The sequence below is a fragment of the Geospiza fortis genome, unplaced genomic scaffold (genome assembly GCF_000277835.1).
Source record: "Geospiza fortis unplaced genomic scaffold, GeoFor_1.0 scaffold37, whole genome shotgun sequence".
Classification (NCBI taxonomy): domain Eukaryota; kingdom Metazoa; phylum Chordata; class Aves; order Passeriformes; family Thraupidae; genus Geospiza; species Geospiza fortis.
The window spans coordinates 1,695,201-1,718,342 of NW_005054449.1; the positions used below are offsets into that span (position 1 = coordinate 1,695,201).

Here is a 23,142-nt window from a genome sequence, read left to right on the forward strand (position 1 = left end):
CGTTCTCCCCTTGCGGCATTTCATTGGGAAGTGAGTAAAGCGGAGGTCCTCGGGCAGGATGCGATTCCAGCCCGCTCCTGTCCCTGCTGGGGGATGGATAACTCCTGTCGGCCGCAGGTAAAGCTGCACAGGACCTGCCCAGGGCAGGGAGGCATTCCCATCCTAAAGCGTCCCAATGGAAACCGAAACCAGGCACTGCAGCGTGCGCTGCCCCGGCACGCAGGGATGGGGGCCAGAACGTGCCCGGTGCTCGCTTGCCACTGTCCCCAGCTAGGAGCGGGACGGTTTTGGGGTGGAGCAGACCCAGTGCAGCAGGGCTCCCCTCCTTAGAGCCATCCCATTCCCCGGGATCTTTCCACAGCTCTAAAGGGAGCTCAGGCTGTCTCGCATCACCCTGTGCTGACTGTTCTCCTGTAGCTGTGTCCCGCTGGGAGCTCGGCTCACCAGGACAGGATGTGGCTGTTTTTCCCAAGCCTTTGTGGGAGTTCAGGGCAGGCAGTGCCACACGATTTCCTCCCAGCCTCGGGGGAGCAGCTGGACCTGGGAGCTGCCCGGAGAATGGGCTCATTCCAGGGGTGGCTGGGAGCATCTCTGGAGGATGCACCCACCCACGGCTGCGATGGGGGGGCCTGGGAAGGATCCACAATGAGGATTTGAATGCCTGAGGTGACCTAAACACTTGGGAGGACACTCAGAGGTGTGTGGCCCTCTGAGCCACAATGCTGGCATGGCTGCATCCCCCAGAGCAGGTTGGCTGCAGGGCCAGTGCCCACCTGCACTGGGGCTGAGCCTGGTGGAGAGCAGCAGTGGGTTGGCAGCATCTGGCACCCTGGAGAGCACAGGGGATGTTTCATTTGCAGCAGTGAGTCCTGCAGGATTGCCAAGGCGGGTGCAGCATGTCCAGCTTGCCAAGGTGCCAACATGAGAAATGGTCCTGCTGCAGTGACAGCTGGTGTCACTCCCTGTCCTCCTGGTGTCCTCCTGGTGTTCTCATGGCTGGGGCTGTCACAGACATGGTCAGGGCTGGAAGATGAGGCCAATGCCTTCCTCCAGCTCATTGTGAGCTCTGCAGTGCCACTTGAGCCCCTGAGAGTTCATCCTGGCTTAATGGAGAAAGGAGCTCAGCAAAACAAATGTGTTTTATGTTGTCAATGAATTCACAAATAACACTGTGTGAGCCTCCACACGAGCTGGGAACACACACCCAAGGTAAGGAAAAGCCATTGGGGAATGCAGGGAAGGGAAGGGAAATGTCTGGTCAGCAGAGCTGGGGACAGAAAGGGACATTTGACAGAGCAGTGATGGCCACACCAAGCACAGCAGCACCAACCATCCTGGTGCTCTGCTTTGGGGCAGCCCTTGGGAAGAACCAACCCAGCCTGTTCCTCCTGGGGAAGCCTCGTGGCTTTTGGATACCCTGAGCTTTGCTGCACCCAATAATCCATGCCAGGATGGTTGAGCAATTGCCACCAAGCACTGACCACAAGCTGGGCAGAGCCAACACTCTGGGCAGCATTTTGGAGCAGCGAGGGCTCTGCTGCACTGGAAGGAGCCTCAGCTGAAGGTCTCTTGCAATCTGGGGTTGAATCATGGAGGATCTGACCACAGAGGAAAGGACAGCCCGTGAGCAGGCAATGCCAACACAAATGGTTCGTGTGAGTCATCTTGTCAAAAGTTTTGGCATCATTTTTTGATATAGTCACGAGCTTTGGTTGATGGAAGTGTGTAGCCCAGTGGCCTCCTGGTTTTGAAGGGTTTTGACTTGAATCCCTCTGGGAGATGTGGCATTACCCATTCTCCCTCACTGAGAGCTCCTAAGGACCAGGTGAGCTGGCTCCTGTAGAGTGCTGGATGAGCCCTTGCTCTGCAGGGCTGGGCAAATCAGTGTCACCTGGGCAGGGGTGTCCCCAAGCCCTTTCCATACATGGTGCTCCTGCCCACACTTCAAACCCTCTATTGACAAAACAGACATGGCCTGGGAGGGAGATGTGAAGAAAATGAACAGTTTGTCACATGCCTTGTAGAGCAATACCACAGAAATGTTCTGCATGAAGTTCCCCCCAAGAAGGGCAAGGGGGCTCGATCATGGTGTGCCCAGGAGATGGTTCCTGATAGCAGCCAGTTCTTTAATCTAATAGCAAAAGACATAATGAGATCCAGCACTTGGAAGCTGAAGCCAGGCAAATTCAGACTAGAAACAAGGAGGTATATATTTATTTTTTTTTTTAGCAGTGAGGATAATTAACCATAGGAACAATTTAGCAAGGAATGTGGTGGATTCTCCCAACTCCTGAAGGATTCAAATGAGGAGTCTGCATATCTCTCCAGAGATAAGATGTGCTTTAGCAGACACCCCTGACTCAATGCAGGAGGAGGAGGAAGGGGTCTGAGGGTAACAGTGGGACCAGAACATCATCAGGGGTCTGAGGGTAACAGTGTGGGCAGTGAGAGCAGAACATCATCGGGGGTCTGAGGGTAACAGTGGGACCAGAACATCATCAGGGGTCTGAGGGTAGCAGTGTGGGCAGTGGGAGCAGAACATCATTTGGGGTCTGAGGGTAGCAGTGTGGGCAGCGGGACCAGAACATCACCAGCTGCTCTCTCTTGCTTCAAAATGCCAATTTTCTAATTTTAGAAAAGAGGTGAATGGAGAAGCCTTGGGACTGACATTACCCATCTCTGTCCTGGCAGAGGCACTCTGAGCAGTGACGGGTGACATTGGTGTCCCCAGCCCTGGACAGCAGCATCCGCGCCCGCCCATCCCGTGGGAAGCCCTCCAAGCTGCTCCCACCTCCCTTTTCATTTTTAATGGCCTTCTTATTGCAGAGAGCAACGGCCAGATGCCAAAAATAAGCTTTTCCCTGTGGGTTGGGAGCCCCCCTCGGGCAGGCAGAGCCCCGGGAGCTGCGGCACGGCAAGCCGGGGCACAATTAGGATTTTTCTCAAGTCGGGTTGGCGGCGGAGCGCTGTTCGCATGTGCCAGAGCTGCGGAGGTGTTAATGGGGTCTTTGGCTTCCCGCGGCCGGGACGTGGGGGCTCGACTCGGTGTGGGGCTCCTGGAGCCGGGGGGAGATGGACAAACCCCCGAGCAGGCAGGCAGGAGGGTCTCTGATATATCCATGGAACTACACCCGGGGTCGTCTTGTTGCTGTTTCGGGGAGAAAAGAGCCTGCGAGGGGAAGGCTGGACAGGAGGAGAGCTGCTCCTGCTCCCGTGGATGGCTGCCCAGCAGTCACCCACAGCGAACCAGGCTGCATGGCAGTGCCCAGCCAGTGGGAGATGGCAGCGTGGAGCTGGGTCCACTTGCTTGATAGATCTTGCAGCTGGAGCATGAGCACAGGGGAGCTGAAATGCTTTCTCTGGTCCTGACTGAATGAGGAGAATGGGAGGCAGGTTCTCCCCTTGCTGGTCACTGTCTGTGGCTTTTTGGGGTAGAGGTAGATATGAAGAGGAGGGAAAATTCTTCAGGAGCATCTCTGTACCACAAACCCCCTCTGCAAATTCTGGCACCTTCCCATATCCCAGGGAGGTTGCTGTCCAGCAGCCATGGCCTGGAGATGATTTGGGCAGAAACAGCTGGGGACACCCTGAGTAGCTGTGCAGATGAGCGTGGATATTTTGGCGTGCCAGAAGCAGGAAAGCAACCTCAGCACCAGCCTGCTCCAGAGCCCATCGAAGCCAACCACTGGAGGCTTTCCACCAGCTCTCTCGGGGTGTGGATGAGGCTCCAGGAGCTGCAGACACAATGGAATTAAGAAAAAAGGCAAAGGAATTCGGTGTGTGATGTTCCAACACGATCCCGCTATCAGTTCCACTATCTCGAACGTGTCTGGTATGCACAGGTCAAGGGAATGGCTTCCTGGCAGTGCTGCTCCATGGGGAGGGCAAAGCTCCCTGGCAGGAGAGGTGGGAGAGAGCTGGGAGCCCTGATCTCTGCTGCATGGGAGGGGGAGAGGATGCTGGTGTGCCCTTGGCAAACCCACACGCTGCCCGTGCCCACCCCAGGCAGTGGCTGAGAGAGGGCAGAGGGGCAGCCCCTCCTGCATGGCACAGCCCTCCTGGGATGCTCCAGAGCCCGTGGTTTCCCCCTAAATCCTGCTCTTGCTGTGCTGGTTTTCACATTTCCTTCCCAGCAGCAACTCCCAAGGCCAACTCAGCCTCCTTTTCCCTTCCCTCTCCTCCCAGCCTGCTCCCTGCACCCTTGGCAGTGTGAAGTAGCCTCCTTGCTGGATTTGTGGCTTCCTTTTTTGAGTGGGAGGGAGCTCCAGGCTTGGCTTGGACGGGGGATCCAAGTATCCACCACACAGAGGGAGTCAGACCTACCAGAAGAGATTAAACCCTCAGAGTGCCAGCGCTGGATCAGCAGTGAGTGAGAGAGATCCCCGCTGGAAGTTATTTTAAGGATGTGCTCACTGGGGAAGGCAGGGAGAGGAGTCCTTTGGGGATGAACCAAGGAATTTTAATTAGCAGCAATGGCATGCTAATTAAGGTAGAAGAACATAGGCTGGAGCACAGGGAGCCTCCTTGTGCTGTTCTGCTGCAGGGCCCCAAGACATCAGCGGTCTGTAGGGCTGGGGGACCTGTGGGGGGCAGAGCTGATGATGGCTGGGGTGATCAGGGGGCTCTGCTGAGTGCCTTGAGACCCCTTGTGCTGGGCACAGCTGGTGGTGGCTTGGTATCACCCCAAGGCATTGCTGCCATGGGACTGGGACCACAGAGAGGTGAGTGTTGGGCCATCCCTCATGGCCATCACCCCAACCCATCACTGCTGTGGTGCAGGGACTGGAGACATGGGGAGATGGGTTTTGGGGAATCCCTATGGCCATCACTTCATCATTATTGTGGCACAGGGAATGGAGACATGGGGAGATGGGTTTGGGGCATTTCTTATGGCCATCACCCCAACCCATCATTATTGTGGCACAGGGAATGGAGATGTGGGGAGATGGGTTTTGGGGCATCCCTATGGCCATCACCCCAATCCATCACTGCTGTGGTGCAGTGACTGGAGGCACAAGGAGGTGAATTTTGGGACATCCTTTATGGCCATCACCCCAATCCATCACTGCTGTGGTGCAGAGACTGGAGGCACAGAGAGATGCGTTTTGGGGCATCCCTATGGCCATCACCCCAATCCATCAGCACTGTGGTGCAGGAACTGGAGGCCCAGGGCACCAGGGTGCCTCTTACAGCCATCCCCAGGGCAATATCCCCCTGTTCAGCCCACCTGTGTGCTGGACAGGTCCCTCAGGCCCTGCTGGACACTCCCCTCTCCTCTCAACCACCAGCCGTACTCAAACCTGGCTCGTAGTAAATGAGCAACAAAGTAGCTCAGGGAGGAATTTCCAGCTCAGTGAGGAGTTTACAGGCCGGTGATTAAAAAATAGTTATTAAAAAAAAATTAGACGGAGAGAGAGAGAAAAAAAAAAAAAATTAGCTGTGCTGCCGGCACGTCTTCCAGGATCTGTCGTAACAGATTCGTCCGAGCCGGTTAACGGTATTTGCGGTTTGCAAGATGCTACATGTCTGGGGAAGATGACAGACACGTTATTATCACCTCTCGCCTGAGATCTGCCCCAACCTGTCCCAGGATGCAGCTCTGCAGCTGTTTGCTGGGGAGTGCAAGGAAATTAGCAGCCGGAGGCAGCGCTTTTCTTTCTCTCTCCCTTGCCAGGCCAGTGGCTTTATTGGGGATCCATTGACTGCAGTCCTGGACACGTCTTGAGTAAAGCTAATGAGAAGCCTGGAATGTAGGAGAAGAGGAGGAGGGGAGGATTTGTGGAAAAAGCAATTGTTGAGCAAATCATTTCCTTCTAGAGGGAAAGGAGGCCTTGCCTGCGCCTTCCCCAACAGGCAAGTCTAGACGCTTAGGTGTCAACAGTTGAAGATAAATAAGATTTTATCAGCTCCAAATCTGTTGGGACACATCCTCCTAGCGGTTCTGCTGCCCAGGGACGGCCGGGCGAGATGGACTTGGCCAGGAAGGCTTTCCAGCAGAGGATTCAGGTTATTTTTTGTGTGAGGCTGTCAGCATCCATAGGGAAAACCACCTCTCCCTGCTCATTTCCAGCAGGGAGAGGCAGCCCTGGGGCTGAGCAGCCTCTGGAGCCATCTCCTGGTCCTCTCTTAGGGGTAGGCAGTGATGGATGCTGAGGGTCCACATCCAGAAGCCATTGTGGGGCATTCCCTCAGTGGAATCTTGTGGTGTCCAGAACATTTCCTTGGGGCAGCAGCGCCAGGATAACCATGGTGAAGCCTCACAGTGGCCAGTGGCACCATGGGGTGCTGGGGCTGAGCAGCCTCTGGAGCCATCTCCTGGTCCTCTCTTAGGGGTGGGCAGTGATGGATGCTGAGGGTCCACATCCAGAAGCCATTGTGGGGCATTCCCTCAGTGGAATCTTGTGGTGTCCAGAACATTTCCTTGGGGCAGCAGCGCCAGGATAACCATGGTGAAGCCTCACAGTGGCCAGTGGCACCATGGGGTGACTGGTTTATGTCCTGGCACCAGTCCTGGTGACTGGTTTATGTCCTGTTCCATCTGGCAGTGGTGCAGCATGGTCTCATCTCACCCAAAAAGCAGCTGGATTTCAAACACATCCGAAGGCCCTTTGTGGTACCAAGCTCTTGGGGAAACAGAGCTTAGAGCTGATAGGCTGCTAGGAGTTAAATAATTTGGTTTTTCCATTTTTTGGCTTATTCCTGGTACTCTGGACAGACAGGAATAGCAGAGGAGGGACAGAGACAGAGCTGGTGTCACAGTATCAGCCCAGAAGCTGAGGGCAACACTGAAAGCTGCAGGAAATCCCAAAGGAATAGAGGTTCTGTGTTTTTCCATAGGCTCCAGGGGAGATTGTCAGTGCTGCTGCTGCTTTTTGTGTTGGTTCAAGCAACCCTGCATCCACAAGCCACAGAAACCATTTTTGTTCCTCAAACACATGGTAATACTCAATAACAGACAGTCTCCAATGTTTTCCAGGAACAGAAATGACCTGAGTCCTAATGTAACTGTGGAGACAGACACCAGAGGTCCCCAGGGTAGAAAAGGGTGTGGAGACACAGACAGGAGATGCTCAGGGCAGAACACACCCTGGCTTCTTTGTAGATGTGAAAGGAATCCTGGAGCTGAGGTCTGGACGTGCCAGGAAGGGGTTCAGGTGCCCCAAAAAGTTGTTGCTATGCCCGGCAGCAAGCTGGCCACAGCTCAAGCGACCTGAGCTTTGACTGTCACATGTGGCCGGTCCTGAGAGGTCACTTTGTCTAAACACTGCAGAATGGGAAGGATGTGGGTGAGCAGGTGGCAGGAACACAGCCATGGCACACAGAGAGCCAAAGCAGCAGTGCTGGTTTGAGATTAAATCCCAGCATTTTGATCTCTGGGTTCTGCTCTGCCACTGCTTCATGTCACACTTGAGCAGCACATGGTGCCTCTGGTCCCTGCAGGGTGCTGTGCAGGGTATGGCTGTGCTGGGAGGTACCAGCACCTCAGGTGATGCAGCAGAGCCCAGCAGAGATGTGCATGGGGACAATAATTATCAAATACAGATAATGGAGGAAAGAGGTGTCTGCTCAGGGACACTCTACACAGTGCAGGTTTTGCTGTCCCTTACAGAGAGTGCATTGCCAAGCTGGGCATGCAGAACCTCCTGGCATCCCAAAACCACAATGTTTGTTGTCCTGGTGGCCATGAGCAGCCTGGCTCTGTGGGATCTCTCAGCCCTGGCTGCAGCTGGGGATGGGCACAGGACGGCTCCACAGGGAGAGGAATCAGCAGCACGGCCGCCCAGGGCTCAGCCTGGACTTTTCTTGCCCAGAATTATCAGCAGGGAGTTCCTTAAAAGAATAGTTTGTTATTGTGGAGGGATCTTTGAAGGCAATCCCGGAGCTGTTGGGACATGATAAGGTTATCAGCAGAGGCAAGTCTGCACGGAGAGGCCGCCTTCCCCCTGCAGGGCATCACTCTGCTATTTAACAGAGATTTATCCATGTCATAACATGGTATAATGAGAGAATTTGTTACCAAAGAACTTGCCATAATGCACCTCTGCTCTTCCAGAGCAGTTATAGTTCCCAGGCGTGTTGAGGGCTGCCCGGGAATGTCTACATGAAAAGATCCTTTGACAGGAGTTGTCAGTATTTTAACACCTGGCAAGGAAGAGCCCCCTCCAAATAACCCTTGTTTTGCCATGGTGGCTCCTCTAAACCAGGGTGTTAAACCCCATCGTGGTGGGTGAGTGGGTCCCGTGGGCTGCAGCCACAGGGGAGTTTCCAGCCAGGCAGAGCAGAGTCACCACGTTGTGAGTGGAGCCCACGCTTCCAGCTCAGGCCTGATCCCTGGGAATCCCTGCTGGGGATGCAGGATCACACCCAGGAAGCCAAGCTGGCCATGGAGTCAAGGTGTAGTCAGCATCATCCGGTATGAGTGCAAAATTTGGGGATTTCGGTAGGGGTTTCCAAGCTTCCTCTCTTGTTGGGTGAGTCCAAGTGCCTACAAAAATAAGGATTAATTCTTGTTGTCGGGTTCAAGTGCATGTTGCACCTTTCAGTCACCACCCCCCAGTGACCACAGCATCTTCCTGCTTCCCCAGCACTGAGCAGGTTCTGATCTTGGGACACCCAGGACACACCAGTGAGCTGGTACCTGCAGCTGGCCACCACCAGTGCAGTGCTGGAGGAGCTGCAGGAGCTGCTGCTGTTTGCCTTGGCGGATCCTCTGCCCTTTATGTCTTCCCAGAACTTCCACAGAGACCACCTGAATGAGACAAACCTGGCAATGGTTTCTCTTATTTGCCCTGTCCCAGTCCTGGGGGTGGGAGCAGCTCGCTCAGCCATGGGTGGATGTACTCCTGCAGCCAGGGCAGCAGGACTGGGAGACACAAATCCCTCCTGCCTGACCCACAGCTGCACTGGGACATGCTCACAGCCAGGAAAAGTGGGGGCTGAGCCATCACTGAGCCCCTCAACACCCTCCAGCCCTGTGCTGAGCCCCCGTTTTGGGCAGCCCCAGCTCAGGAACCGCCTGGCACGGGGAGAGCAGAGCCTGCCCTTGGCACACCTGTATTTGGATGGCTCAGGACAAGCTTTAACATCCCCACAAAGGCTCTGCACGGTGGTATTTTTTTGGCACCGGGCGCTGTGTTGTGGGGATGAGATAAAATACCTGGAGCAGGAACATGCCCTGCCATGCAGGGACGGGCTGCTCCGAGCACAGGGGTGGGCTGGTGTATAGCAAACACATTCCTTGCGAGGTGGAAAACAGCATGGCACGGCTGGGGTGGAAGGGAATCGCACATCCCCACGCCTGGGCAGTTCCTGGAAGGTGAAGGACAGGCTCTCCTTCCCCAGCCCTGCTCTGGAGGGGCACACGATGCAGCTCCCAGAGCTTCCCCCATCCAAGGGACTTGTGAGACAAGTTTGCCACCAAGCAAAGCCCAGGGGAGGAATTTGCTGGCCACACACCATTTTCTACTCAGGAGTGACTGCTGGCACTGCCGCAGAGCATCCTCCTCCCACAGCCAGCCCAGGCAGTTGTCCCCATCCTGTCCCTACCCTGTCCCCTCCATGAACCACTGCTGCTGCAAAGGATTGAGTCAGGATCAGGACAAACACATCTGTGTCAGAACTAAACTCCATTAGCTGTGACACTGCTGATGGCACCAAGCATGATTTCCTCAGGCTGTGCTGTGTCAGTGCCCTGAGTGCTCTGTGTGTGTGAACAGACTCAGGAATGTTTCCAGAATGAGCTGAGTGATGCACAAACGAGGGTTTTGCTGATTTTCAGTGAGATTCCCTCTGTCTCAGTGCAGTGGTGCCAGAGCTCTTGCCTACCTGAGAAACCCTTCCCTGCCCCAAGAGGTGGCTGTATCCGGTTTACATGGAAACATAGTGTGGGTGAAATTGCCAGATTTCAACATTTCCAGGGAAAGGGAAGAGAAGGAAGCCTTGCCTTTACACCAGAGCAGCAGAGGAAGCTGAGGTTGGACGGGGCAGCACCCTCCACCCCACCAATGGATGCTCACCTGAGGGATGTCTCCTGTTTTCCATGAGATCCCCTCTGTCTCAGTGCAGTGATGCCCTGCTCTGGCAGAGCCCTTGCCCACGTGGGAAACCCTTCCCTGCCCCAAGAGGTGGCTGTATCTGGTTTATATGAGTGAAATTGCCAGATTTCAACATTTCCAGGGAAAGGGAAGAGAAGGAAGCCTTGCCTTTACATCAGAGCAGCAGAGGAAGCCGAGGGTGGATGGGGCAGCACCCTCCACCCACCAGGGATGCTCACCTGAGAGATGTCTCCTGTTTTCCAGTACTCCCCGCTGCTGAAGAAGCTCTACTGTCAGATTGCCAAGACATGCCCCATCCAGATCAAGGTGTCCACCTCACCACCCCCGGGCACCATCATCCGGGCCATGCCTGTCTACAAGAAGGCAGAGCACGTCACCGAGGTGGTGAAACGCTGCCCCAACCACGAGCTGGGCCGCGACTTCAACGACGGTGAGGGCTGCGTGTCCCTGGTGTCACCGCCCTCCTGTGCTCAGGATGAGCACCCTGGGCAGCCATGGCTCTAACTGGAGGTTTTCCTTGCAGGCCAGTCAGCCCCTGCCAGCCACCTCATCCGGGTGGAAGGCAACAACCTGTCCCAGTACGTGGATGACCCTGTGACGGGGCGGCAGAGCGTGATGGTGCCCTACGAGCCCCCGCAGGTACCCGGCTGCTTGTGGTGGGGACAAGGACCTGCCCTCCTCCCTTGGCCCAGTGTGCCCCTTGCCCTGGCACGTCTGAGACCACCCTGTGCTCGTCCCTGGCACACTCCAGAACCTGCAGGTCCCAGCCCTGTGAAGCATCCCAAAGCAGCCTAGCCTTGGGCAGTGGGGTGTAACAGGATACCCCTGGGGTGCTTCCACAGGTACCTGTGGAAGGGAGTACCTTAACCCAGGTACTCCTTCCCTGGGTGCCCCCACAGTCCTTGTACAGTCCACTTTTTCAAGCTGGGACCATCCCCAGTGTTCCCCTGCTCATCCTGCCAAAGCATCAGCCCTATGCCAGAGGGTCCAGCCCTGATTCATCACTCCCTGGCATCCCAGCCTGCCTCCCCTCCTCTTCTTCACCCTCGGAGCATCCTAGCCTGCCTCCCCCCTCCTCTTCCTCACTCCCCGGGGATCCCAACCTGCCTCCCCCCATCACTCCCCACTCAGCACCTTCTCTCCCTTCCTGGCCAGGTGGGGACCGAGTTCACCACCATCCTGTACAACTTCATGTGCAACAGCAGCTGCGTGGGAGGGATGAACAGGAGGCCCATCCTCATCATCATCACCCTGGAGACGAGAGAGTGAGTGGCTGTGGGAGCAGGGATGGGCATCCCTCCCATCACAGGAGGGTTGGGGAAGGAACCCTCCCTTGCAGGGAGCATCCCAGGTGTCGGAACTCAGTGCATCCCTCCGGGTGTCCAGAGTTGCCAAGGACCCCGCCGAGGGGCTCGGAGACCCTGGCACACAGCCCAGAGCACCTGGGGATTTGATTTTGACCCTTGGAGCAAGTTGCCAGCTTTGTATGAGGACCTGAAAGTCACAGAGGTTAGAATAGTATAATAAAATTATCACAGGGTGAATATGTAGATTTTAGGATTTTTGGTATGGGGGTTGTGGGGACAAGATGGAGGAATCTGGGTGTGTCCAGCCTTTCTTCTTCTTCTTCTTCTTGTTCTCCATTTTCTGCAGTGATGTTGGCACTTTGGGATTGTGCACTGTCTAACACAGGTGATAGGTATTGGGAATTAAGTGTAAATATGTTACACGTAGTTTGTAGTATAAAAGGACAACACAAAGAGTGCCTGTGGCTGCCCTGCTGAGCAGATCTCGGCTGGGCAGAAAGAAAATTTCATAGATAAGAATTAATAAACAACCTCAAGGCCAAAAAGTGAAGAGTCCAGACTCGTTCTTCAGCCACACGGGCTGAAGCAGAGACATCCTGCACATCTCGGGGCTGCAATTATCAACAGATATCCGAGACCCAGGAAATGGGATGGGGCAGCCCCAGCCCGTTGCACAGCAATGCTCCCCTCTGCCAGCTCGGAGAGGGGCTGGCACGGAGGGACCAGGGACTGCTCAGCTGGAGCCTTCCTCTGCCCCAGGAGCAGCGGCTCAGGGGCTCGCTGAGGGTCGCTGATGTGGTTTTTGCCCTTCCCAAGGGAGAGCAGGGCCACTGATTGTGCTGTTCTCCCAGCGGGCAGGTCCTGGGGAGGAGATCCTTCGAGGGGCGGATCTGTGCCTGTCCCGGCAGGGACAGGAAAGCTGACGAGGATCATTTCCGAGAGCAGCAAGCCCTGAACGAGAGCACGGCCAAGAACGGCAACGCCAACAAGCGCAGTGAGTCCCCTGACAGGGGTGGGGGGCTCCCAACATCCCTGTGCTGCACAAGTCTGGGCTCAAATTCACACTCAGGGATGATGCTTTGACTTTTCTCCACTAAATCTCATAAGCTGGACCCCACCCCTCTCCTCACAGAGCCTGGGCATGGCTCTCATAGCCAGATATGTTTATTTATTATTGACAAAGGGACACTCCCATGCCAGGCCCCAAGGGAATGGTTTTAGCATCCTGCACAGCTTGAGGTGCTCCCTGCCATGTCCTGTTTCCCATGACTGTTAGAGACATCTTTTATGGAAAATCCTTTTCTTTAGGATTTTTCCTCCTGAGAAGCTGAGAGGCCTCAGGAACAAAATGTAAACAATGATTATCTGCTGCTGTGGAATGCAACAGGTGCATCTGTGATTGGTCTCATGTGGTTGTTTCTAATTAATGGCCAATCACAGTCAGCTGGCTCAGACTGTCCGAGACACAAGCCTTTGTTATCATTCTTTCTTTTTCTATTCTTAGCCAGCCTTCTGATGAAATCTTTTCTTCTATTCTTTTAGTATCGTTTTAATATAATATATATCATAAAATAATAAATCAGCCTTCTGAAACATGGAGTCAGATCCTCACCTCTTCCCTCATCCTCAGACCCCTGTGAACATGGTCACACACAACTATATCTATTCTCTTTCCAGCCTTCAAGCAGAGCCCCCAGGGCATCCCAGCGCTGGGCACTGGCATTAAGAAACGGAGGCACGGGGAGGAGGAGATGTACTACGTGCCTGTAAGTGTGGGTGAGCTGCAATGGGGTCAGAAATCCATTTGGGACAGAGGTGACATCGTCCCCTCTGCCAGAAACACCTTGGGGAGGGGATGTCAGGCAGGTTGGGGCTGCGCAGGCTCCTGTAGGACAGCAGGGGCCTTGGGAATAGGAGCAAAAGCATCCATGGACACACATGTCCAAGGGGTTGAGGCATCCCAAACAATCCCTGGCTGCAGTGACAGTCAATCTGGGTGGAAAAAAGGGAGAATGAGGAATTAGCCAGGTGGGACGGGAATAAAGCAAAGTCCTGGTGTTGTTCCCTCCTGCAGGTGCGAGGCCGGGAGAACTTTGAGATCCTGATGAAGATAAAGGAGAGCCTGGAGCTGGTGGAGCTGGTCCCACAGCAGCTGGTGGATTCCTACCGGCCTCTTGAGACCCCCATAGGCCCTGAGACCCCCAAAGGCCCTGCGACCCCCACAGGCCCTGAGATCCCCATAGGCCCTGAGACCCCCACAGGCCCTGAGACCTTTACAGGCCCTAGGACCCTCAGAGCTCCTGAGATCCCCAAAGGCCCTGAGATCCCCACAGCTCCTGAGACCCTCACACCTCCTGAGAACCCCACAATCCCTGAGACCCTCACAGCCCCTGGGATCCCCACAATCCCTGAGACCCCCATGGGCCTTGAGACCCCCACAGCTCCTGAGACCCTCAATCCCTGAGAACCCCCCAATCCTCCAGGCCCCTGCAGCCTCCTGAGACCCCCACAGTTCTGAGATCTCCACCATTCACTGAGGCCTCCATCATCCCTAAGATCCCTACAGTCCCCCAGAGCCCTGAAGCTCCTCAAGACCCCTGCAGCTCCTGAGACCCCGACAGTTCCTGAGACTGCCACAATCCCTGAGACCCCTAAAGCCCCCCAGACCCCTGCAGCCCCTCAAGACCCCCACAGCCCCTGAACACCCTTGTCAGGGAGGCTGGATGGGCTGGGAGGGAGCTCCATCCCACCCACCCCAGTGTGACCAGAGTGTTCCCTCCCCAAACAGGACCCAGCTGCAGACACCTTCCTCCTACGGCCCCGTCCTTTCCCCCATGAATAAAGTCCACGGAGGAGGAATCAACAAGCTGCCCTCTGTGAACCAGCTGGTGGGGCAGCCTGCCCAGCACGGCTCCAGTTCTGCACCCAGCCTGGGCCCCATGGGTACGTCCTCTGTCAGCAGGCTGGGCTCTCCCTGCCCAGGAGTGGGCGTTTTACTGATTTATTGATGGCTGGGGGTTCCCCTGTTGGGGGAAACCCTCCTGGAGCAGTTCTGTGTCAGGAAAACGAGATGCACTGGATTTTTTCGGTCTTCAGCTAGTTGTTTATTATTATCTTATCAAAACCTCAGCGCATCGTCTACACCAGGCTTTGAGCACAGGAAAAGCGCTGCAAAATATCTGTAGATATACAGTTGCAAGGTCTTTTAAAGTTGCCCCATCCAATTAACTTTTAAAACACACTTTATTTTTACCTATCTAACAATAACTCATCCCTTGTCTGTCCACGTAACCTAAAACTGCAGCTTTCCTTGACCAATCACCCTGTGCCACCAACACTGCAGAAAATGAAGAATCCTGGGACAATGCCCAATGCCCTCTATCTTGTCTCCATCTACTACATACTAAAAATCCCCAAACCTAAATTTCTCACCCAAGTGACATACTACACTATTCTTTATAATCTATTTCACGCTTTTGTGGACTCTAGTCGGTCTTGAAGTCCTGGAAGCTTTGTCCATGGGTGAGGGTCAAAGCCAGTGCTTCTCTGGGGGTCACAGCAGACAGAGAAATATTCCCTGTGCAGGGTTCCCACAGGTTATCAGGTTTGGGTGGTTTCTAATGGGTGCATTTGTTGCCACTGCCCAGGACCCGGAATGCTGAACAGCCACCCCATGCAGAGCAATGGAGAAATGAACGGGGGCCACTCCTCCCAGTCCATGGTGTCGGGGTCACACTGCACCCCCCCTCCACCCTACAGCGCCGACCCCAGCCTTGTCAGGTAGGGAAGGCACCTGGAGTCCTGTCTGTCTGTCCTCTGTTCCCGGCTGTGTCCCTCGCTCTAACCTTCCCATCTGTCTGGCAACTGGTCAGCTGGCCACTGGCCCCAGCTGAGAAATCACTGCTGCTCCTCTCACCTGAGCAACCAAAGCCCAGCTACCAATCAGTCAGGAACCCCCAGTGCCCTCATACACCTCCCTGGGAATCCATCCCTGATCAACTGGAAATTAAGTACATCCTAAAGTGGGTCTTTTCCTCCCTGTCCAATGGCATGTAGCTCTATGAGCTTCCCCCTTCCCCTTCCAGCAACACCTGGAAATGAGTCCATGTGACTTATTTCAATCAGAAATGCACTAACAGCTCTGCAGGTTTTGAATGTTTTGGCCTTTAAAAAGACCACGGATGATTTGACAGACCTACCTTGGGCCAGCATCCACACTGGGCAGAGCCCGGGGCATGCCCTGATCCCCCTCCCCAGTAGCTTGAGCTCCCTCATATTATATGAGTTCCTGAGCCAAAATCTCAAACAATCAGGAGGAAAACATGTGTAGTTTTAGGAATGAACACAACCCCACACTGTGCTTTGACCTTAGTGCCAGTGGAGCACCCATGGAGCTCCCCACATTCCCCACCTGACATGGTCTGTCCCACAGAGATGGGACACAGCTGTTGTTCATGAGAACTTAATGCCACAACTTTATTTTCCAAACTTTCTCTGCAGTTTTTTAACAGGATTGGGGTGTCCAAACTGCATCGACTATTTCACCTCACAAGGGTTACAGAATATTTACCACCTGCAGAACCTATCCATAGAGGTAAATGCTTTGGGGAGATCTGTTCTTACCACTTGTTTCCCACAGCTGTTGGTCTGAAAAGCAAAACTGAAAGTGTTTTGGAGGAAGGGAAACCTGTGCCCCAACCCCTCACAGAGAACATGTGTTCCCAGGATTGATGCCTGTCATTCCTGCCCCCTTGTTGGTCCTTTGGAAGTAGCTATTGCTCAGGCCTTGGTAAAAATCACAACCAGTCCCAAAAAACTACAACCAGTCTCAACTGCTTCCTCCAGACTCTCAGAAGCAACAGAGATCAAAGATCCCCAGGCCAGAGCTCAGGGAGATTTTCCACCTAACACAGAGAACACAGCTGAGGTGCTCAGGGGAACACCCCATATCCCACAGAGCCAGCAGGGACACCCCACTGCAGCTCAGGGAGGTTTAATCTGGTCTCACCACTTCCCCTGCTAATCTTTAGAATGAAAGAGGCTGAAGTCTGGAATGAAATAGCCCAGATCAGGCAAAAGCTGTCAGAAAAAGCATGGAGGGGATGCTGGAAATACCTGTGTGTGCCCAAAGCATCATCCTCTCTGCTGCCACACTCTGGTGCTGGTACCACGGGCAGCACCAGAGCAGTTCCCCAGCCCATCAGAGGAACAAGAAAAAGGAAAACAAAAAATAATCTTGAACCCTTTGATCCATGGAAAACCCTGTAAATCCCCAAGCTGGTGTTTTGACTGAGACAGAGCTCCTGCCCGACCCTGTTTTGACCTCGTTTTGCCCCAGGCAGGTGTAGCAGTGTCTCTACCTGGCAGCTGCAGCATGCCGCAGGAGAGATGATGATTTGTCACTGGTGGCTGGGGCCAGTTGTGTAACCTGAGCCTGGTTCTGGACCATTTGCTGAACTAACTCCATGACTGCCTGTCAGCTGTCCACGGGAACGTTTAGGAATGGCCAAAACTTGTGTCAGGGCAGAGCTGTGTGTCTGAGTCGTTTGTAGCTACTAATTGCATACTCACTGTCTGCTCCAGTTAACGCTCCCGTGAGTCTCTGTGCTGGCATTAACACGGACCCCTGGCAGCTCCCCCCTGTGCTGGTGTGTGTCCTGGCACATGTCCCCAGTCTGAGGTCACCCACCTCAGTGCTGGAGGCTGGTGCTGCTCCAGCCTGCTGGGCCAGGACCAGAGCAGAGGCCATCCCAAGTGCACAGCCACAAGGATGCTTCACACGCTGCTCTGCAACCTGTGTCCAAGGGGAATGATCCCTTCCTTCCCTCCCATTTCCACATCAGTTTGATGTGAACCCCTCCCAAAACAACAACAAAAATCTCCCACCTGCAAACCTGCAGTTACTTGGTTACAAAGGGAAAATAACCCAGGGTGTGGTGGTGTTCGCAGGGGTCCCAGGATGAGGGAAGAGATGAGAATCTTGACTCCATGTTTCAGAAGGCTGATTTATTATTTTGTTGTATATATTATATTAAAAGACAATTATATACTAAAACTATACTAAAAGAATAGAAGAAAAGATTTCATCAGAAGGCTAGCAAGGAATAGAAAGGAATGATAATAAAATCTTGTGACTGACCAGAAAGTCTGAGACAGCCGGACTGTGATTGGCCATTAATTAAAAACAACCACATGAGACCAATCAAAGATGCACCTGTTGCATTCCACAGCAGCAGATAACCATTGTTTACATTTCATTTCTGAGGCCTCTCAGCTTCTCAGGAGAAAAAATCCTGGCAGAAGGATTTTTCATAAAATATGTCTGTGACACCCAGGGGATGCATCCATGGCCATGGGTGCACCATGATGAACCCATGGCCGTGGCGGGAGGTCCAGCTCTGCTCTGTTGGGCATTGCACCCATGTGTCCCCCCCAAATACATAATCTGGGGCTTTCTCCTGGATATAACAAACTTATGCATCTCTGTAGCACTCAGCTTGGGTTTGGGGACAGATGGACACAGAAGTCCCATGCTCTGTGATGCCCAGGAGGTTTTGGTTGTCCACCCTTAACGTCCCCTGAAACGTGTGAACCTGAGGGAAGGACCCATGGCCATAGCAGGAGGTCCAGCTGTGCTCTTTTGGGCATTGCACCCACGTGTCCCCTCAAAAGCACAACCTGGGGCTCTCTCCTGCTGGTCCAGCCCCATCTCTGCCGGCCGTGCCTGAGCGGTGTTGTCCTTGCAGGATCTCGCGGCACTGAAGATCCCGGAGCAGTACCGCATGATCATCTGGCGGGGCCTGCAGGAGCTCAAGCAGAGCCACGACTACGGGGCCCAGCAGCTGATCCGCTCCAGCAGCAGCAACGCCTCCACCATCTCCATCGGCAGCTCGGGCGAGCTGCAGCGGCAGCGGGTGATGGAGGCCGTGCATTTCCGCGTGCGCCACACCATCACCATCCCCAACCGCGGCACCGCCGACGACTGGGCCGACTTCGGCTTCGACCTCCCGGACTGCAAATCCCGCAAACAGTCCATAAAGGAGGAGTTCACGGAGGGAGAGATCAACTGAGGGGCTCCTGAGGTGGCAGCGAGACACCGGCGGGGTGATAAACTCCCTTCACCCCCTCAAAAATGTATTTGCAGCCTTGGGCACCTGGAGAAGTTTAAGTTTGTTATATCCAGGGGAACTGCAGGCCCTGAGCCAGGCAGGAGGTGCCTGCCTGGGGAGGAAACTGGAGGTGAGGAGGAGGAGGAAGGAAAGGAGGAGGGCAGCTGAGCCAGCTCAGCAGCCAGAGTGGGATTTCTGCCTGCCCACGGCACAGGAGGCACTGTGTGGTTTGTGTTTTCCTGGAGCATCCCTGCACCCAGCAGTGTAAGGACAGCACATTTTTCTCATCCCTGCTCACCGTCCATGTTCTTCATGGTGTCCCAAACTGAGAGGGCTTTGTCACTGCAACAGACTCAGCTCTGACCTGTGCAGGCATTGCCAGGGACTGGTGTGAAGCCACATCCTTGTTTTTCCATGGACTGCCAAATGCACCCCTTCCCTCAGCCCTCAGTAGAGCCAGAAAGACCCTGTTTGTCCCTGACCAATGTGTTCTTGTACTTAAAGGTTGGTGTATATAAACAGAATGTACATACAGTAAACTCATTGTGCTGTAAGGAGAGAGAAAGATTTATTTTCATGTAAGCTTTAAAAATTGATACTGACTCCTGAGACACCGCAGTGTCAAGTAAATTAATTCCATGTTGTAGCATGTAAACATGCAGACAATCCTGTCTCCAGCCTTATCTATTCAAAACTCAGTTTTTTCCCTCCTCTGAATCTCTTGCATGCAGTTGTGCAGGAGGGGGAAAGCCAATGATTGTCCTGGGAAGCCAGAGGACTGGATAATCCTTCCCTGCTCCCTTGGGGAGTTTTGTTGACAGGTCAGACCTGACAAGCTGGAATGTCATGGTGTAAATTCCATCTTTTTGGAGCACAGCATGAACTGGCTGCCCAATTCTCTTCTGTTCCTCGTCATTTTCCCCAGCCGCAATTTCTCTGTTGATTCAGACTGGGAAAAAAGCCTTCACAGAAAGCAAGGACACAAATAGGTGTGTTCCCTCCCTGATTTTTCATTCCCTACACTTTTGGGAAGGCAATGTCCCACAACAAGTCCTGGAAAGGCACTGAAGTCTCAGGAGCTGTCGCTGTGGGAGGGAGGGCAGGGAGCTGCTGCATCTGCCCCCTCAGCCCTGGGTCACTCGAGATTTTGGGCAGCCTGAGGGAACCTGCACAGAGATGATGCTGCCCAGCACATTCCCACTGCTGCACTCTCCCTCTGGAGGCCTCCAAAGGCAGCCCTGCACCTGCTTCCCATCACCCCCAGGCCGGGGAAGGGGCTGGATACCCTTCCCAAAGCCCTGGACCCTCTAAGCAAGAGCAGAAGTGCTGAAATCCCACCAGGGCTCACCTGAGATGTGACTTCTCCTCCAGGCAGGCAGTGGATGCTCCCTCTCCAGGGGGACAGGAGTGTGACCACTGCATGTGCTGCACCCACAGCCCTGGGCTGGGACCCTCCTCCTTCCAAGGCCTTGTCTGGGTGTCCCACAGCAGCTCTGAGCCTTCAGCACACAGAAATTGCCTCTTGTCCCTCCTCTTCCTCAGGGACTGATGAGCTGCAGGTGCAGTCACCATCCCTGAGGCCATCCCACCCCTCACACCACAGGGATTGGGAATCTTTGGGATTGGGAACTCCCCTGGCGTGGCTGACAGTGATCTGTGTCCCCAGGAAATGGCTCAGGAAAGCACTTTAATGCTTTAAAGCTTTTGCAACAACCACTCACATTTCCAGAGTTCCTGGGGCTGTTTCCAGCAGTATTAATGGATCACTCTGTGATAGGAATTGTATTTTTTGTAATGTCATCTTTGGAAAATGTGTTATTTTTATAGCTGTGGTTACTCTTTTGTTTTGGGTTGTTTTTTTTTTGTTGGTTTGTTTTTGTTTTGTTTTTGTTTTTGTAACACAATAAAAGCACATGTGGGAATTCCTGCATCTGGAAATTAAAATTGGACAGAAAGTGCCCTCTTAACCCAGAGTAAACCTTCAACTGTAGGACCTCAAAGGGCCTAAAGCTACTGAAACAAAAAAGAAAACTACCATTGTGTACTAATCTGCTACAGCAAGTACAGAGAGGCAAAAACCAGCTTCTGAACACATAAAACTTTTTTTTTTTCTTAATAAATGGCTAAAAAATAGTGAATGGAATGGAGAGCAAGCATTAAGACACAGTTTTTCTGAGCTGTTAAATGACACTGTTAAAAACAATTTCCCAAAAAGAACACAAATTTCACCATTATTTCTAGTTTTAGGAGTATATATTCCACAGGTAGGAATTGGAAATGGATTGAACTAAAGGTTCTTGCAAAAAGTTTATAAACTAATGCCTTGGAATGGAAGAAGTCAAGAATGTTGTTGTAATTCAATAAAAATACAAAAAAAAAAGGTTTCAAAAGATCTTGAAAACTGGCATGTGACAGCCAGACAGGAACAGTCAGAGCCGCACAGCTGCAGAGAGCTCCACACATGACAAAGGTGCAAAGCTCCTGGCAGACACTGCCTGGCCTGTGGCTCTGCCTTCTGCTGGGGCCTGTGTCCCAACCAGGATCATGGAACCCAGACTGGTTTGTTTGGAAGGAACCTTAAAGCTCATCCCATCCCACCCCTGCCATGGCAAGGACACCTTCCACTACCCCAGGTTGCTCCAAGCCCTGTCCAACCTGGCCTTGAACACTTCCAGGGATGGGACAGCCACAGCTTCTCTGGGAAATCCATTCCAGCCCCTCACCACCCTCAAAGGGAAGAATCTCTTTCATATATCCAATCTAAACATACTCACAGATGCTCCTGTGGTTTTTTGAGCATTACATCACCTTCCTTGTGGCACTGCTGGGAAGGCGCCTGCTGCTTGTGACTTCTCCTCCAGGCAGAGGACAACAGTGGCTGTTCCCTCTCCAAGGGGAGACTTCTCCCTCATCCCAGCTACTGGTGAACCTACACCACCCTGCCTGGCCCGAGGAGCATCCCTCTTCTCCCAGGAAAACAGAGCTCTGTGGTCAGCAGCACCCTCCAGGAGGAAAAGCCACCTGGATGAAACCACACGGAATTTCTTGCAGGCTCTGTCTGACATGGTAGGAACCCTGCCCTGCCCCAGCACCAAGTGCTCCTGGTTCAGAAGTGCCTCTGTCTGCTGGGAACACCAAACCACCATCCAGGCTTCTGTTGAGGCCACTGGGTGGGAGTGGCTGTCACACGAGCTCAGCCTTGACCCCGGGCGGATCCGTGGCACCGCTGTGCAAGTCCACAGCAGATCTGTTCCTCCAGGACTGCTCAGCTGCTGCAGCGACCTGGATGGTCCAGAGGAGCTGCTCCTTGGTGACCACGGGGGGCTCCTGGCCTGTGGGACAGGAACAAAGCACTGGATGAAACCCATGGTCCCCTGTGAGCACAGATCCCACCACAGCACTGAGGCTGCAGGACTTAAAACATTCCAGCCCTCTCCTCCTGCCCTGTCAATGCAGCCACAACAACTGAAATACTGTTGAATAAAAATAGCTTGGACTAGATGGTCTTCAAAGCCTCTTCCTACCCAAGCCACTCCATGATTCTGTGATTTTTATCCCTTCTGGGCAGCCAGGACTCTGGCTGAGGATAGTGTGGACTAGATGGTCTTCAAAGCCTCACTGTACCCAGGCCACTCCATGATTCTGTGATTTTTATCCCTTCTGGGCAGCCAGGACTCTGGCTGAGGATAGCTTGGCTGTCACAAACAGCTGCTTTCATCACAAAGGACAGTAAGGTCCAAGGTAATTTCTACTCCCAACTCTCATTTCTTCCCAGCACAGAGTTTCAGATCATCATTCCCCACCCATCTCCATGACCTGACATGGTGCCTCCCCCAACAAAGCCAACCCAAAGCAACACCAGCCATCAATTTAAGCCTTGTCCCACCTTTCAGGGTCCTCAGGAAGTGCCGGAAGAGCTCCCTGTATGCATCTCTGTAGCGCTCAGCTTGGGTCTGGGGACAGATGGACACAGAAGTCCCATGCTCTGTGATGCCCAGGGGGTTCTGGTTGTCCACCCTTAACGTCCCTTGAGACCCGTGAACCTGAGGGAAGGAGCAAAACAGGGAAGAAAGAACATTTTTAAATTATCACATTTTCAATCTCACACAGGTTAGAGAAGCCCTGGTTTGTAAAACCAAGACAAAAGTAGGTTCTGAAATGAGGAGTCACACCTGCCCCAGCCCTGGTATGGCTCAGACACAACAGAAACACCAGGGATGTGCTGTAGTATAATTGCTTCTACTTGTGTGATACCTCACCTGAGCAAAGCCCCTTTTATAAGTGCTTCATTCCTCCCCAAGACCAGCCCCCATAGCTGTAATTATTCATTACTGTAGAAATTGACACTTTTCTTCCCCTTTCATATGCTGGACTCCTGCTACACAGCTGACACCACCCTGGAAAGGACAAAGGAAATCTGCACAATTTCAGCCTCAGGACAGCTGACACCAGCTCCTGCTCTGGTATGATTCATGCAGCTCTTAAAACCACATAATGCATGGGACAGAGAGAAAATTTGGGAGATAAATTTGAGAAAAGAGAAAGTGGATTGTAGATTGAAAAAGGACTGCTGCTGAGGCAACAACCAAACAAACAGATGTGGCACTTAAAGCTCTGCTCTGGGTGACAAGGTGGGGATTGGTGACAGGTTGGATTTGATGATCCTGGAGG

General features: G+C 53.4%; 1 protein-coding gene and 1 long non-coding RNA gene across 2 annotated transcripts in view; one reads left to right on the top strand and one right to left on the bottom strand.

Annotated features, from left to right (window-relative positions):
* The window catches only part of TP73 (tumor protein p73), a 37,568-nt gene extending 17,175 nt beyond the window's left edge, over positions 1-20,393 (top strand). The window contains exons 5-14 of the mRNA XM_005427649.2: positions 10,299-10,485; positions 10,579-10,694; positions 11,211-11,320; positions 12,214-12,356; positions 13,040-13,128; positions 13,437-13,531; positions 14,118-14,305; positions 15,010-15,142; positions 15,863-15,956; positions 18,109-20,393. Of these exons, the coding sequence (XP_005427706.1) occupies positions 10,299-10,485; positions 10,579-10,694; positions 11,211-11,320; positions 12,214-12,356; positions 13,040-13,128; positions 13,437-13,531; positions 14,118-14,305; positions 15,010-15,142; positions 15,863-15,956; positions 18,109-18,432 (1,479 nt within the window). The 3' untranslated portion in view covers positions 18,433-20,393. The remainder of the gene's footprint in view (positions 1-10,298; positions 10,486-10,578; positions 10,695-11,210; positions 11,321-12,213; positions 12,357-13,039; positions 13,129-13,436; positions 13,532-14,117; positions 14,306-15,009; positions 15,143-15,862; positions 15,957-18,108) is intronic.
* A 164-nt stretch (positions 20,394-20,557) lies between these two features.
* On the bottom strand, positions 20,558-22,685 carry LOC115948620. The gene is made up of 2 exons (XR_004082419.1): positions 22,358-22,685; positions 20,558-21,803 (listed from the first exon to the last, which is right to left on the bottom strand). It is a non-coding gene; the product is annotated as an uncharacterized LOC115948620 (long non-coding RNA).
* Positions 22,686-23,142: the final 457 nt, after the last annotated feature.